This window comes from Notamacropus eugenii, chromosome 2 (genome assembly GCF_028372415.1).
Source record: "Notamacropus eugenii isolate mMacEug1 chromosome 2, mMacEug1.pri_v2, whole genome shotgun sequence".
NCBI lineage: Eukaryota > Metazoa > Chordata > Mammalia > Diprotodontia > Macropodidae > Notamacropus > Notamacropus eugenii.
The window spans coordinates 458,437,739-458,455,832 of NC_092873.1; the positions used below are offsets into that span (position 1 = coordinate 458,437,739).

At 33.9% G+C, this 18,094-nt stretch overlaps 1 protein-coding gene across 5 annotated transcripts in view; it reads right to left on the minus strand.

Moving 5' to 3' along the window:
• The window catches only part of ODR4 (odr-4 GPCR localization factor homolog), a 55,256-nt gene that overhangs the window by 19,204 nt on the left and 17,958 nt on the right, over positions 1–18,094 (minus strand). For all 5 annotated transcript variants that reach the window (XM_072648374.1, XM_072648377.1, XM_072648375.1 and 2 more), the window contains 4 exons: positions 7,739–7,775; positions 3,770–3,910; positions 2,834–2,929; positions 2,136–2,204 (listed from right to left, as the gene is read on the minus strand). In XM_072648374.1, coding sequence (XP_072504475.1) covers positions 2,136–2,204; positions 2,834–2,929; positions 3,770–3,910; positions 7,739–7,775 — 343 coding nt within the window. The remainder of the gene's footprint in view (positions 1–2,135; positions 2,205–2,833; positions 2,930–3,769; positions 3,911–7,738; positions 7,776–18,094) is intronic.

Consider the following 18,094-nt stretch of genomic DNA (forward strand, 5'->3'; position numbering starts at 1 on the left):
TATCCTGTCAGTTCTCTAAATAAATAAGATTCTAAGTGACAGAGAAATTGGCAATCTGCATTGGTAGGGGAAATTACCCTGAGTGCAAATATAATAATTTCAATATTTATTCCAAAATATAATTCTTGAGTAGCAATTACTTGAAAGGCACTGAGCTCAGTATTGTGGAAGAATGAATGATGAATAAGACACTGTTGCCACCTTCAAGGAGCTTTCAATCCAACAGAAAAAAGAAGACACGTATACAACTAACAAAGCACATGAGAGAAATACAATATACCTCAGATAATAAGGTTCAGATAACATGAAGGTCACTTCTGCCTGGGATAACCAAAAATAGCTATCTGAGGTGAAGAAGAAAGATCCAGAAATGCTGGAACGATTTTTAACAAGCAGAAACTAGTAACAGGAGAAGATTATAAATGCCATCAGTAAAATGGAGAAGTAGGAAGTATGTTCGAATAACAGCTCAAATAATTCCTGTTCAAGGAATGGCAAGTAGTTCAGTTTGGCTGGAAAGTATGTTATGTGAAAGAATATCGTACAACTACAAGATTTTAAGCCTAGTTTACTAGGAGAATAATGACACACTTCACAGAAACAGAAAAATCAGGAGGAGCTAGTTTAAATGGGAAGATTATGAATTTGACTTTTGAAGTACAAACAATTATAACAACCAGACAGAAAGGCTCAGTCCGTATTTCAAAATGAAGCCTAAGGGAAAAATTAGAAAAAATTAAAAGTTGGTAATGAACCACACAGAAGAATTAAAGCCATGGAGTAGAGGGAATCACTGAGGAAGCAAATATAAGACAGTTCTAAGTAGAAAGCCAAGGGCAGAGAACCTTGCTAAAATGTCCACCTCTTGGGAAAAGGGCAGAGATGAGGAAGGCCACAGAAGGAAGCAAAGAAAACAGAAGAAGCAGTCAGAGGAACAGGAAGAGAACCAGAAAAGTGCAGTGTCAAGGAATTTAATTTCAGTAGAATGGTGGAAATGAATGCCACATTATAAGGGGTGAAGGATGGAGTTGGTGGAAAGGCAGGGAGGTCAAAGAATACAGACTGCTTTCTATTGGACTTTGGTAATGCAAGGGAAGATAGGATTATGGTAGCTCAGGATGTAGTACTCTTCAGGGAAAGTTGTTTCTGATTTTTAGATTAGGACAGGTAGATGGAAGAGACAAAAAGGAGTAAGACATGATAGCATCTCCAACTATCTGAAGGGCTGTCACATAGAAGATAGTTCACCATTTTGCTTCTTGATCCTAGAAAATAAAACTATTGGGTGAAAGTTAAGGGAGGCAAATTGTGACTCAAAATAAGAAAAAAACTTCCTAAACTTTGATGTTGTATCTTTAGAATAAAATATAAATAAATTTCTTAGTCTGCTATTTAAAATATGGAAAAATCTGGTCCCAATCTAGTTTTCTAGACTTATTTCACTACTTTCCTTCACATCCCCTATGTTCCAGAATAAAAGGACAACTAGCCATTCTCCAAAATTGGTATTCCATTTCCTATCTTTATGCCTCCCTATAATCTGTCCCCATGACTTAAAACAGGGTTCAGGAGGCAGATGAGATAGTCATCTCCCATTTATATTTTCCACCATTTAGTTTCAAATGCTTTATATATGGGTAATTACCAAGGGCCAGTCACACCAGACAAATGAAGCTCACATATATTATCTAATCTTAAATGGGCCTTCGATGTTACACACCAATCCTTTTACTCTTCCCTGATAAAATTTCTCATAACTGACTCTAAATCTTTCCTTCTCTCTATCCCTACTCCTACTCAATTGCATACACTATGGAGAAAATTGAGGCCATACATCATGAGCTCCTGCCTCTCCCAAATTCTAAACCTAAAATTCTTTCAATATCATCTCCCATTCTTTCCTCTTTTCCTCCAAGCTTCAGGGCTAAGAATGTAGTCAGAAATGGTTTCAGGAAAATGATACTCTGTGAGCTACTTAGAAAGTAAACTAGTCTCATGGCTGAAAAATTCATAATTTCTAAGTTCTAAAATCTTAAGATTCTAAATATAATAAACCCCAAAATGTCAAATTTTTTAATGTCATAAAATAACTTTATGAAAAGGTTTTAGATTAGTAGCATTTTTCCAATATTTACCAAATGCGTTAGAACCCTGACATCAAAAGTTTGAGTAGTAGTTTGAGTATTTCCTCTAGAAGACTTTTTCTGAAAGAGAAAAAAATTAAAATACAAAATATTTAGGCGATAAATATTTCATTTGGATTTTTTTAAAAAGTGATTTAGGAATCATCCTAACACATTTTTAGTGACAGACTAAGTCTAACAAGAGGCCAACATTTGTAAATACTACAGGCTAAAAAAAAAAAAAATCTAAAAAGTTAAAGGAAAACCACTATCAAGAAACAGTACAGCGCTGTTTATCATACTGATCATGAGATAGCATTTTGGGGGTGAAATTTTTAACTATATATCAACACTAAAATTTTTGAAAAATCAATCCCTTCCCTATTTTCTCTATTTCAATTACTTCACTGGAAATATGGTTTTGAGTCAGAATCATAGGCTATGAAGATATTAGCTATTATTTTGGTACTCAGAGCCACAGAGCTGCAAATATTGGGTACTTCCAGCAAGTTTTTCAAGACTACACCATATTCTGATTAATACCATTTGGCCCTTAACCACATTTTAAGGTACAAATCTTCAGAAATCCTAGGACTAAATGATACACAAATTCTATGGATGTTGTCAGGATATCACTTAGTCATACAATTTTTTCATCTTCAAGGAAATATTTAAGTCACTTTAGTTCAATGATAATTTCCTCAATTCACCTGTCCTTCTAGCAGTTCACAATCTTCCTCTTTAACTTGTCCATTGATCAAATACGCACCACCTTCAATTTGCTTGGCCCAGCGTGCAAGTCCATTCTTAAAAGAAAAACATCCCATTAAGTCTCTAGGCATAGCATATATTAAATAATTTTAATTTTATTAGATTTTTCTCCCTTCCATACTTACTAAGTTCCCAAAAAACTAAAAGCATTGGTAACATTTAATATTAAGATAATATTCTTACAATTATGTTTTTTAAAAAAAACTTGCAATATATCTCCAATCTTTAATTGTTTCATACATAAAATCTTTATCCTTCATCTTCTTTCCTGATCAAAAACATGAGGCATATATAGAAACATATCTATACGCATCTAAAACATATATAAATCTCTCTAAATATATGTAAAATATAGAAAAAAAGTTTAACCACAGATACCTACTCCTTAGTTTAAACATAGATACCAAAAGCCTTAAAAAATTTTTTAAAAACATAAGAAACTACAGAAAGGAACTATAATATAGAATGAAAGATATCAAATCATTTCAGAGAGTTCTCTTGTTAACAGAAAGATCAAAAGGGAAAAGCAAGAAAAGTGGAGCAATCCTAAGCCTGAAGCATACAGAGAAAAGAAATGATGCAAAGAAGAGGTAAGAAGAAGGTACTGGGAAAGGTAAGGAAGCTAAACTGAGGACTAAGACAAAAAAATAGCTTTTCAATAAAGAGTATTTACCAAGCACCTAATATGTGCAAGAAATAAAAACAACTATAAGGCATTGGTTGGTCATCCCTATCATCAAGGTACTTATAGTCTGCATAGAAAAATAAGACACAGACATAACAAATCATTGCATAATGGTGTCAAATAATAAAAAGGAAAGACAATACTCTCAACAGTTATTTAATAATATTCAAAGTTTTATCTTATCCATTACCTTTGTATTTTTTTCTAGGGAATAGCTGGCAGTTGTAGTTGAAAGAGGGACATGAATGTTAACATGAATTGTGCAATCTAAAGAAAGCCATGAAGTAGACAGTCCATTCTGATATTTCCAGTCGGCAGGTTTTGGTGAACTCTAGAAGTGACAGAAGGGGAAGCAAGACTGAAACTCAAAAATACACGTAAAATGATGCCCTTCAAATAAAAATATGTTATGGATCAATAAGTTATAAAAAGCATAAGGAAAAGCAATTATGTTATAAGACAGCAAGCTTTGAAACTTTGCCAGATTTCCTTAAAAACAACATTTCTATTCCAAAATGAAAATACAAAGTAATAGTAATAATTACTCCTAAGGTTCATTGTTAGCTCTGAGAAGTCTTGGAGCCCAGATTTTACCAAGCAGAGTTGTCATCAGAACCAAAGCTTCCAGAGTTTGTATTAAAAAAGCATGTATTAAAATTTCCTATTCAGCAAGTCTTATTGGTTCTTCTGTTCTCAAGATACAGCAGAGAGGTGAGATTAAACATGAGGCTGTCATGTCAAAAGGCACTATGACTTCATCTCTTGTAAGAGACCTACCTCTCACTTAAAACCTGGGATTTTACATCTGGTATGTTGACATGTATTTATTCCATGCCTACTGTGCACAACGCCTATGTATATGTCTATCATGCCAAATAGCTCAGGGTTCTGAAATGCTGTAATAAATGTCAACTTTATAAACGTAAGAGCTCAGGAACTCTTACTCTTTTAAGTTATCTCTGGCAGGGGTATCCTGCAAATGTTAATAGATTTCTTCAGCACAGAACACTGTAACCTTTAACATGTTAAAGAGCTTAAGAAATATTAAAATATTGAGATGAGGCAGGAGATGGATTCTACTTTCTGTCTATACCTGTTTAAATCAGATACACACCACAATGCTACTCCACTAAAGTAAACTATTTTAATGAGCTTTCTCATAAGTAGCCATTTAGAATATTTAAAGCCCTAAACAGGCAACAACTTAATTAATGAAGTGCTTTAAAAACACAATTTTGTTGGATTTCTAAAAAATAAATTAAAATGATAATTCTGTGAATTATTTTAAAAAGACCAAGTAAAATTACCTTGTAGAAGGGTTACTATTCAAAAATCATATTATAAAGCAGTTCCAAACTTTTACAAGAAATATAACTACCATCTAATTTTTTCTCTACTTTGATTATGGAAAAATATATCTTTAAGTATATCTATCTGTGTGCATATACATAGGAATTATCATTTGTAGACTGATCCACATGGTGGACAGAAAGTAGCAAAGATGTTTGAAATATCCCTCTAACAATAATGCATTATCTGACTTATCAGCATTTAGGGTATAGGGTATAGGCCATATCTTCAATAAAATGAGAAAGTTGATCTCTCCAATCCTTTTCAGCTCTATGATTTTTTGTCTTCATTGAGCTCTAAGGCTGTCTAGACAATTTCAGTAGAATGCCATTAAATGGAGATCTTTTTATCTTTCTGGTAGGTTAGACCTATGTTTTGACCTTTCGGACAGATAAAATTGTAAGAGAGCATTATTTTTCTAAAAAATAAACTATTATAAAAACAAATACATAACTCCTTAATCTCAGTGCCTACTACTCCCACCTTATCCAGTACACAGCGTGCCTGCACAGTCATTTGCAAGCTGTCTATCCCATCAGACTGAGCTCTTTGAAATCAAAGACTTTTTTTTGCCTTTGTATCTCCAATGCTTTACACAGTGTCTGTAACACAACAGGCAATAAATGCTGAGTCACCAAAAAACAATGGACTTTTAGGGACATTAACGAGCAATATGTGGCTTAGATTTCAATAGATCTCAACTTTTTCATTTGTAAAAATAAAGAGTTAGCCTATGGCTGGAGGTGGGGTGATGTCAGCAAATTACTACTGGTATACCTTTAAGTACATAAAGTAACGGGTGTCTATACCTGTATGTGGACTCATCTATAAAACTTAATAAGGGCCTGGCATATACTAAACGCTTAATAAATGCTTGTTGATTGTCTGACTTATCAGCAGGCAAACTCTATAAACCTACCCTCCAGAGCCTAGTCAAGTTGCAACCCACTCCTCCCTGGGGTGCTCTGGCATGCTCTCTTTAGTCAATGATCCTGTTCAACAGTATCTCACCTAACCCAAACCTTGCTCTTTTGCTTTCCTCCCCCTCATCTCTGAAATATGTGACTCTTTTTCAGTCATATGCTTGTGCCCCCTCAGCATCAAACTGCCTTTTTCAAGGGAATGAGATAGTTAACTAATTACACTGTTAAGTTATAATAACTCAGGGCTCTCTACTCCAGTTTCTAAGCTATAAATGGGTATTATAATGAGAATTTTCTGGAGACAAAGTATTGTGATTTGTTCATCTTTTTACTGTATAGGTTTATATATGTGTGTATATTATATATATTATATATATGTTATATTATATATATGTATATATATATATGTATATATATACACAATTTAAAACAACTGGTATAAAACCTCTGGCATCAATTACAAAATTTATATCTAAAGTATAATTCTAGCATGGGATAACAGAAAGCACCCTGAATGGATCAGATATCAAGAGGCCTGGGCTCCAATCCTGGCTCTGTCACTTACTGTGTCTTATTCAACAGAGTGACCTGACCTCTCTAGGATTGTTTTCTCATCTGTAGAATGAGGGATTTGAATCAGGTGATCTTTAGTATGACTTTAACAGCATCTAAGGTACCAGAAACAGAAATGTCACTTTCAAAACTAATTAATGATTTGAAATAATCATAATGATCCATGCTCTAAACAGGAATATGCTATCTTATAAACACAATTTAACCAAAGCCCTAATATTATCTCAGAAAGATCGTACTAAATTATATGTCCTTCTTTTAATCAGAAACTTCCTGTGAATATCCCTTCTTCCTCACCACTTCCTGGTTCTGGTTATGCTATACCAGAGCCAGAGACTGTATTAAAGTCTGAGGCAAAGCCAGTTATTCTTTCTATTAGTTAATTAACGAGGTAATGACGCTATCCTTGTCTAAAAGGCACAACTGTTCACAGTCCCTCTTTCTACCATCTCTGCATATACTTATTAGCTCAAGATACAACCTGACTTCAAAACCAAGCCTGAGCCCTCAGTGACAGCTCTGCTTGCTTCCAAGGTCTTATGACTTTAGCCACCCAAAGAAAAGACAACTCCAAAGTTGTTTCTTAACAATGCTCCACTTTCTGATTTTCCCTACCCTATCAGTAGCTAAACGTCATGTAACCAATAACAATACACCTGGTTTCTACAATATTAACATCATTTCAAATGGAGTTTCCCTGAATTTAAGTGGCTTCTTTAATTCAATTTTAAAACACAGCTATCAATGGAGGCTTTCAGGGTAGACAGACTTCCTGTGAGACTGAGGAAGCATTTCAGCACGTTAGTTCTGAAGGAAACTAGGGGTTCTACCAGGTGGGAAGGGAAGGTTTTTTCTGTTACCAGGGAAAGCCTCAGCAGAGGAGTACAAGAGATAAAGCATCGTGTATGAGAAACACCAAGCAGGCCCCTCTGATTGGAATGGAGAGAAAGTGAATTGGAATGAGAGTAACATACTACTCGCCTGGAAAGGTGGGCTAGGGGCAGGCTCTGGAAGCAACACAGTGGGGTTTGTACTTTATAGTTTTTAAATCTAACATATGTTGAAAACTTAGGAAATTTTTTCCACTTTCTGATAATCAAAAATGTATTTTAAATACTATTCCACAGATCTCAAATGCTTGTAATCCTGTTAATTATATTCAACTGTCAAGTAGCATTCTTGCTTGTTTTGCAACTCAAAAGAAAATAGGAACATGCTGAGGTAAATACAATGAAACTAATGACTAAAGCAGAATTTTAAAAAACATAACTAGTTCCAAGATAAACTGGGTGGAGAAAAAACATTTATCTTACCTTCGGGTCACGGATATCATAAGTGCGACACAGTATTCTTGACTAATTAAGGAAATACAAATTAAGTAAATATTTGACAGAATCAGACAAAAGAAAAAGAAATAATACTAACATCTATTTTAAAGTCAGATAATGAAACTTTAAATGTAAGAAAATTAGCATCATCTTTAATATGAATGCAGTAGAATAAATATTTCTGTAACTTTAAATTTAAGTTGTTCTCTTCCTTATATTCCCTTCTCAAAATACTGGGGTAGCGTGTTAGAGTAAAGAAAGACCTTAAACCAAGGAAGAATCAAAATAGAGAAAAAAAAAACTATGGGCCAATAACCCTAATGAATATTACCACAAAAATTTTAAATAAAATATTAGCAAATAGAATAGAGAAAATAAATACCATAAAATACCAAGCACTATCAACTGGCTGGGTTTATACCAGGAATGCTGAGTCAATTCAAAATTAAAAAACTATAAAACAAATATATTTTGTTAATAACTAAAACAAAAATCATATGACTATGTCAATAAATGCAGAAAAACTTTCAACAAAATACAACACCCATTTCTATTAAAAAAAAAAACAACATACCACAACATACTAGAAAACATGGGAATAAATGGACCTTTCCTTAATATGGAAAGTAGTATATATTTAAAACAAAGAGCCAGAACTGTATGTAATGGGGATAAACTACAGGACTTTGTGATAAGATCAGGAGTAAAGATCAGTGATAAAGTGTCTATCTAACACTATAATCTGATATAGTTAGAAAGGCAAGCTACAATTATAAGAAAAAGAAATTGAGAGTTTAAATCGACATAAGTAAAAAAGAAACAAAATCAAAACTTTTTGCAGAAAATATATTTCATTTAGAGAATCTTAGAAAGTGAATAGAAACAACTTTAAGAATAATTTCTGCAAAATTTCTAGATATAAAATAAATCCACATTAGTCATTAACATTTCTGTTTATTACTAACAAAACCCAGCAGGAAGAGATAGAGAAATTTCATTTAAAATAACTACAGAATGTTTTAAAATATCGTCTATTTGCCATGTCACACAGAAGACCTAGTTAAGTGCAACTATAAAACACTATTTACAGAAATAAAGATAGACCTAAATAAGTAGAGAAATATTAAATGTTCATGGGCAGGCTGAGTCAATGAAATAAAAGTGACAATAGTACCTAAATTAATTAACTTGTTAATGCCATATCAAACTACTTGTAGAACTAGAAAAAATGATAAAATTTATTTGGAGAACAAAAGATCAAGACCAGCAAATAAATAATGATAAAAGAAGTGGAAAAAAGGGGAATCAAGCAGTACCAGGTCTCCAACTACATTTGATCTTATTCAAAAAGACCTTACAAAGGAAAAATCATTAAAAATGATCTGATACTAGGTTTAAAAAAAAACCCAAAAAACAGCTGAGAAGTCAGTTGTTGGAACACATTAGGTCAGGTCTGCACAACATATGGCCCACCAAAGTGGCTCATGGGTGAGATGCAAGCCTGTTTTATGTACTCTACATTTTTTTATGGGCTGCCCAAAATCCTTTGGTGGGCAGGCCAGCATTAGGTACACAACATACAGAAGCAAAGGAACTTAGTAGCCTAGCATTAGATAAACACAAAGACCATAGATACTGGGGAAAGAACGTTTGACAAAAATTCCTGGGAAACCTAAAAAACAGTCTAGCAAATGTATATTTATAGCAACATTTCACATTATACACCAAGATAATTTCCAAAGGAAAACATGACTTAGATATAAAGGCCATCTTAAAAACAAATCAGAGGAATAAGAAAGAAATTGTCTTTTGGATCTATGAATAGGGGAAGAATTCATGAACAAAGGAGAGTGAAGATCACAGAAAATAAAATAGACAATTCTGATAACGTAGAATTAAAATTTCCTGCACAAACAGAAGCAATGCAGCCCAAACTAGAAAATAGCTGACAAGCCTCCAACGCAGTGCTGGGTTTTCTGTTTTAGTTTTTGGAGAAAACTCTTCCCTTAGTCTACTTTGTGAAACTTCTGCAGGGTTCACTTTGAGAAATACTGTTCTAGAGCTGGCAAAGCACTTTTTAGGGCAAGCATTCTTCAGCAGGGGGTGAGCTCTCTCTCTCTCTCCACCAGTAACAGTGTCTTAACAATCACATATTCATAGGTTGTCTTCCAGAGGCAATTCCTTCTTTTCTGTTTTGCCTTATCAGTCAGCAGTTAGACTTGAACAAGCAAGATTCCTACAGAATGGTTTATTAGCTATAATATACTTATAGTAGCTATAATTAGATGTGTTTATATAGTTATCTCATGGCTACCGAGTGCATGATTTTACACCGGTGGCATTCTATGACCTAAATATAAATGGAGGCCAGGCATGCAGCCAAGTCATCCTCATATTTTTAATTGTTCTTTATTTTTAGAGCTATTGAAGACTATTGCTCTCTGACTGAAGTACTATCTAGAATCCAATCTAAAGAAGTTCTCTGCCAGTAACATCTGTAAATCACTTTGATAAACATGTATTAAAACTTGGTGCTGAGGAAGACTCAAAATTCAGATAGGTCCTGCCCGCATGGAACACTCAGGCTAATGACTGCAATCTTCTGTATTTACTTGATAACTCAAATGGTCTTGAAGTCATGAGAACTGGAACTCTAAGTCAGCCCCCAAGTCTTAACTCAATAGAATCTGAAGTCTTCTCTTCCTTGTAGTAGAATCCAGATGCCCCTTTTAAGTCTCAAAGGTGCCAGTATTGGCTCAGTGTTGCTGTCAGCACAAGTACATTGCCAATAGATTTCCATATATAATAACATATGTGCCAATAAGTGACCATCCTAATTGCACACCTACTTCCACTGTGTCCCTGTGACTGCCATACAGTGAGTGATTGATTACCCTCCCATAGAGAGGACTGAAAGCTGCTTGACTTCTACCAGGATTGCACTGTATATGGAATGATCATCTACGTAAATTTTGTGGACAATAATTTCCCTTTTTATATGTCAAGTAAATATTTTTAAGAGTTATACTTACACAAATGAAATCATTATAAGTATTAATACATTTTTTCATGTTTCATTATCTGAATAAAAACTGTTTATCGCTGTTAAAAAATAAATAGTTGACCAGGAAAAAAATCTTTGTGGCAAGTCTCTATGAAAAGGGAAATTTCTTATTTCCAAAACTGATTCAAATTTCTAAGACTAAGAGCTACCTTCAGCTGACAAATGGCCAAAGGATATGAACAGCTGGTTTTCAAAAGAAGAAATTCAGGCTATCAAAGCCATATGAAAAAAAATCCTTCAAATCACTTATCTGAGAACTTTTGGTACCAAGATATCAGAGTGAGAAAGGAACCCTTAGAAGCCCTCACAAACTACCCTCCAAACAACAAGAAAATGATCACCTCAGAACTGATCTAGGAGCAGGGAAGCAGCTTACCAATACAGGTCTGTCTCACTAGGGTATGAGGAGCGGGAGAGGAGGGAGGTCCAAGAACAGTAGCAGCTGTAGCTGTAGCTGTAGCAGTAGCAGTAGCAGCAGCAGCAGCAGTAGCAGCAGTAGCAGCAGCAGCAGCAGCAGCAGCAGCAGCAGCAGCAGCAGCAGCAGCTGCCAGCTTCACAGCAGGGGGCCTGCAGCAAGGCTCCAAGTCTGGGGCAATCCACCAGCAGCCCCCAAGGCAAGTAAGCAATCTGTGCAGCACAGAAAGACCCCACCCCAGCACAAGCCACAGGCCAGGACTTGACCCCACTGATGATTAATAGTGAAGCCCCAACCCTGGGGCTTACCAGCAGGGAGACCCTGTTTCCATAGCCACTGAATAACAGGACTCCATCCATGGGGCAGACAGGCAGTTGTCCCCGAAAGGCCAACAGGCAGGCCCCACCCCACCCAGTACAAGCCAGAACCCTCCAGAGAAAGCAAGCAGCTAAGCTCTGAAGCCAAGTGAAAGTCAACAGCAAGATCCAGAGCCCCAGAACAAGAAGCTGGGGACAGTGCTGGACCAGAGTCAAACTCTCACATAAAAACACCAAGTCACCTCCCCCAACAAAGAAAAAAAAAAGGCAGAAAAAAATTAGCAAAAAGTCAAAAGAAGAAGTTGGTGATAGGGAGCATCAAGGCATAAACTTAGAAGAGGACAACACTGTCTGTCAAAATGATTACATGCGAAGCTTCAAAGAAAAATATGACTTGTTTCTAGGCCCAAAAAGAACTCCTAGAAAAGCTTTAAAAGTATTTTTAAAATCAAATCTGAGAAAGAGAAGAAAAATTGGAAAAAGAAAAGAGGGTAATACAAGAGAATCATGAAAAGATAAATAAAAATTTACCAAGAAAAGTAACTCTCTAAAAAAATAGAATTGGCCAAATGGAAAAGGAAGTACAAAAGCTCACTCAAGAAAATAATTTCTTAAAAATTAGAAATGAACAAGTGAAAACTAATCACTCCAAGGAGACATCAAGTTATGATAAGACAAAATCAAAAAAGTGAAAATAGAAGAAAATGTGAAATTTCTCATTGGAAAAAACAAGTGACCTAGAAAATAGATCCAGGAGAGGTAATATGAGCATTATTAAACTACCTGAAAGCCATGATTTAAAAATAAAAAAATCTGGACATCTTTCCAGAAATTATCAAAGAAAACTGAGCCAGAGGGCAAAACAGAAATTGTAAGAATCCACTGATCACCACCTGAAAGAAACTGAAAAGTGAAAACTCCCAGAAACATCATAGTCAAATTCCAGAGCTCACCGATCATGAAAAAGTATTGCAAGCAGTCAAAAAGAAATAATTCAAATTATTGTGGAGCCACAGTAGGATTACACAGGATTTGGCAGCTTCTACATTAAAAAACTGGAGGATCCGGTATGCGATATACCAGAAGACAAAGGAGTTAGATTTAGAATCAAGAATCACGTACCCAGCAAAAATGAATATAATCTTTCAGGGGGAAAAAATGGATATTTAACAAAATAGAGAACTTTTAAGCATTTTTAATTAAAAGACCAAAGGTAAATAAAAATTTGACCTCTAAATTCAAGACTCAAGGAAATGTAAAAAAAGAGAAAATGTAAGAAATTCAATAATGTTAAACCATTTATATTTCTATAGGGCAAGATAATATTTGTAACACTTAACCTTATTAGTATAAGCAATCAGAACGAGTACACATAAACAGAGGGTATGGATGACTTTGATGATCGGATAATATACCCCTTTGAAAAAAGGGGTGAGAAAGAAAATTGCACTGGAAGAAAGAGAGGAGAGATTGAATAAGGTAATCATCCCACATAAAAGAGGCACAGAAAAGCTATTATAATGGAAGGGAAGATGAGGGGTGGTGGCCAAAGTTTAAACCATTTTCTCATCAAAACTGGATCAAAGTGAATAACAGATACTCAGATGTAGAAATCTATCTTACTGTAAAAAGGAAGTTAAAAAGGGTTGGGGATCACAGGAGGTGGGAATTTTGATAAAAGGGAGGGTATACTGGGGAAGGCAGTGATCAGAAATAAAACACTTATAAGAAAGGAAAAGGTGGGGGTTAAGAAAGAGGAAGAAATAAGAGAAAAATACCATGGAGGGAAATACACAGTAAGTTGTCATAACTATAAATTTGAATGGAATGAACTCACCCATGAAATGGAGGCAGAGAGCAGACTGGATTAAAAACCAGAACCCTACAATATGTTGTTTATAAGAAATACATCTGAAGCTTAGAGATACACACAGGGAAAACAAGGGGCTGAAGCAGAATCAATTACGCTTCAGCTTAAGTGAAGAAAGCAAGGACAGCAATCATGATCTCAGACAAAGCAAAAAGCAAAAATAGATCTAATTAAAAGAGATGAAGAAGGAAACACTATCTTGCTGAAAAGTACCATAGACAATGATGTCATATCAATATTAAGCATATATGTACCAAATGGTACAGCATCTAAATTTCTGAAGAAGTTAAATGAGTCAGGAGGAAATAGATAATAAAACTATACTAGTGAAGGATCTCAACTTTCCCCTCTCAGAAATAAATAAATCTAAACAAAAAAATAAACAAGAAAGAAGTTAAGGAGGTGAATAAAATTTTGGAAAAGTTACATATGATAGATCTCGAAAGAAAACTTAAGCAGAACAGAAAGGAATATACCTTTTTTTCAGCAGTACATGGCACCTACACAAAAACTGACCATGCATGAGGACATTAAAAACCTCATAACCAAATGCAAAAAAGCAGAAATAGTAAATACATCCTTTTCAGATCATAATGCAATAAAAATTACATTCAGTAATGGACAATGGAAAGAGGGATTAAAAATTAGTTGGAAATTAAATAATCTAATCCTATAAAACAAGTGATTTGAAGAACAAATCATAGAAACAATCAACAATTTTATTAAAGAAAATGACAAGACAACATACCAAAATTTAAGGGATAAACTAAAACAGTACTTAGGGGAAAATATATTTCTCTATTGTTTACATCAATAAAATAGAGAAAAAGCATTCAACTAAAAAAAAAAAAAAACTAGAAAAAGAACAAATTAAAAATCCCCAATCAAACACCAAACTGGAAATCTTGAAAATCAAAGGAGTGATTAACAAGGTTGAAAGTAAGAAAGGCACTGAACTAATAAGTAAAATTAAAAGCCGGTTTTGTGGAAAAAAAAAAACAATAAAATAAATAAACTATTGGTTAATTTGATTTAAAAAAGGAAAGAAGAATGTCAAATTACTACTATCAAAAAATGAAAGGGGTGAATTCACCACCAAATGAAGAGGAAATTAAGACAATTGTTGGGAGCAATTTTACCCAATTACATGCCAATAAATTTGACAATTTAAATAAAATGTATGAATATCTAAAAAAAATATAAATTACTCAGATTAACAGAAGAAATAAAATACTTCACCCAATCTTAGAAAAAGAAACTGAACAAGCCATCAGTAAACTTCCTTAGAAAAAATTCCCAGGACCAGATAGATTCACATGCAAATTCAACCAAACATTTAGAGAACAATTAATCCCAATACCTTATCAACTATTTGGAAAAACAGGTGAAAAAGGAGTCCTATCAAATTCCTTTTACAACACAAATATAGTGCTGATAGCCAAACCAGGAAGAGTCTAAACAGAGAAAGAAAATTATAGGCCAATTTCCATAACGAATATTGATGCAAAAATTTTAAGTAAAATATTAGCAAAGCAATTACAGTAATATATCACAAGGATCACACAATATGACCAGATGCAATTTATACCAGGAATGCAGGCCTGGTTCAAACCTGGGAAAACTATCAGCATAATTGACCATATCATTAACAAAACCAACAGAAATCATATGATTACTCAATAGATGCAGAAAAAGCCTTTGAGAAAATACAGTACCCATTCCTATTAAAAACACTAGAGAAGATAGGAATAAATGGAACTTACCTTAAAATGATAAGCAATATTTATGTAAAACCATCAGCAAGCATTATCGGTAATGGGGATAAGCTATAAGCCTCCCCAATACAATCAAGGGTGAAGCAAGGGTGCCCATTATCAATTCTATTATTTAATATTGTACTAGAAATATGAGCTATAGCAATAAGAGAAGAAAAAGGAATTAGAACAGGCAAGGATGAAACAAAACTATCACTCTCCATTGAAAATGGAAGATTCTAGAGAATCAACTAAAAAAGTACTTGAAATCATTAACAACTTTAACAAAGTTGCAGGATACAAAATAAACCCACACAAATCATCAGCATTTCTATGTATTTCCAACATAGTCCAGCACTAAGAGATAGAGAAATTCCACTCAAATAACTGTAGACAAGATAAAATACCTGAGAGTCTGCCTACCAAGACAAACCCAGGAACTACACAAACATAATTATAAAATACTTTTCACACAAATAAAGCCAGATCTAAACAACTGGAAAAAATATTAATTGCTCAGGGCAAGGCCAAGCCAATATAATAAAAATGTTAATTCTATTTAAATTAATCTATTTATTCAATGTCAGACCAATCAAATTATCAAAAATTACTTTACAAAAGTAGAAAAAAATAATAACAAACTTTATCTGGAAAAACAAAAGCTCAAGGATATCAAGGGAATAAATGAAAAAAATGTAAAAAAAAAAAAAAAAAAGGTAGTCTAGCCATACCAGATCTCAAACTGTATCATCAGGCAGTAATAGTCAAAACAATTTGATACTGCCTAAGAAATATGCTAGTGGATCACTGGAAATGATTAGATACAAATTAATAACTACAGTAATCTAGTATATGATAAACCCAAAATCAAGCTTTTGGAACAAAAACTCAATATTTGACAAAAACCTCTGGGAAAACTGGAAAACAGTATGGCAGAAACTAGGCATATACCAACATCTCACACCATATACCAAGAAAAAATCAAAATGGGTACATGATTTATACATAAAGGGTTACACTATAAACAAATTAAGAGAGCATTGAGTAGTTTATCTGTCAGATTTATGGATAAGGGAAAAATTAAGGACCAAAGAAGATACAGAAAGTATTATAAAATACACAATTTTAATTATATTAAATTAAAAAGATTTTGCACCAAAAAAAACCAATACAACCAAAATTAGAAGAAGAGCAGAAAACTAGGGGGAAAATATGCAACAATTATGTCTGAGGAAGGCCTCATTTCCCAAATATATAAAGAACTGAGTCCAATTTATAAAAATACAAATCACTCCCCAATTGATAAATGGTCAAAGAATATGAAAAGGCAGTTTTCAGATGAAGAAATCAAAACTATTTATAGTAATATGAAAAAATGCTCTAAATCACTATTGATCAGAGAAATATAAATCAAAACCACTCTGAGGTACTACCCCACACCTAAATGGGACTAATATGACAAAAAAAGAAAATGCTGGGTGTTGGAGGGGATATGGAAAAACTGGACAATCTGGAACTCTGCCCAAAGGGTTACAAAACTGTGCATACCCTTTGATTCAGCAATATCACTGCTAAGTCTATATCCCAAAGACATCCAAAAAAAAGAGAAAGGGAACTATTTCTACAAAAATATAGCAGCTCTTTTTGTGACAGGTAAGAACTGGAAATCAAAGGAATGCTGACCATCAAATGGAGAACAGCTAAACAAGCTGTGGTATATGATTGTAACTGAATAATACTGTGCTATTAGAAATGACAAGCAGGATGACTTCAGAAAAACCTGGAAAGACTTACATGAATTGATGAAAAGTGAAGTGAACAGAATCAGGAGAATGTTGTACACAGTAACAGCAATAGTGTTCAATAAAGAATTGTACAGGACTTGGCTACTTCTCAGGAATACAATGATCCAAAGGACTAATGATGAAGCATATTATCTGCCTCCAGAGAAATACTGATATTGACTGAATACAGACTGAAGCATGCTATTTTTCACTTTCTTTCTTTCATTTTTCTTTCATTCAAGACTTTCTTCTATAAAACGACTAATATGAAATTTTACATAATTGCACATGTATTACTTGATTACTTATTATTATTATTATTACCTGATTACTTACTGTTTAACAGAGAGTAAGGGAAGGGAGGGATAGAATTTGGAACTCAAAACTTTAAATAAAAGTGTTAAAAAAATTTTATGAAATCATTTACTAAAGGAACTCTGTGGTTCTACCCCAAATCCATCAGGCTCACAAAGTTGATAAAGAAAATGACAAATGTTTGAGGGGCCAATAAAAGAGACACATTAATACATTAGCAGAGCTACGAATTGGTCCAACCTGTGCATACACTTTGACCAAGTAATACCACTACTACAAAATAGCCTCTACCCTCAAAATAATAGCTAGCATTAAAAGAAAAAAGATAAAAGGAAAAGGAAGAAAAGACTCACATATACACAAATAAGTTTAGCAGTTCCATTTGTAGTGATGAAGAACTAGAAGCCGAGAACCAAGCCAAGAACATCAACTGGGAATAGCTGAACAAATTATAAGAATATTATGGCTTACTGGCTTAAGAAAAGACAAAAGGAATGGTTTCAGGAAAACCTTGGAAGACTTGCATAAACTGTTTCAGAATGAATCAAGAAGAAAAAGAACATATGTACAATAATAATGTCAGCACAAACAACTTTGGAAAACTTAAGAATTCTGATGTACATCATAACCAACCACAATTCCAGATAACCAATGATGAAGCATGTTACCTGTTTTCTGATAGAGGTACTAGACTTAAGATGCAGAATGAGACATATGCTTTTGGATATAGCCAATGCAGATTTGTTTTGTTTGACGATATATATTTGTTACAGGGTTTTTTCTTTTTTTCATGATGTCTCCTCCTTTAGAGGAGCTCATGCT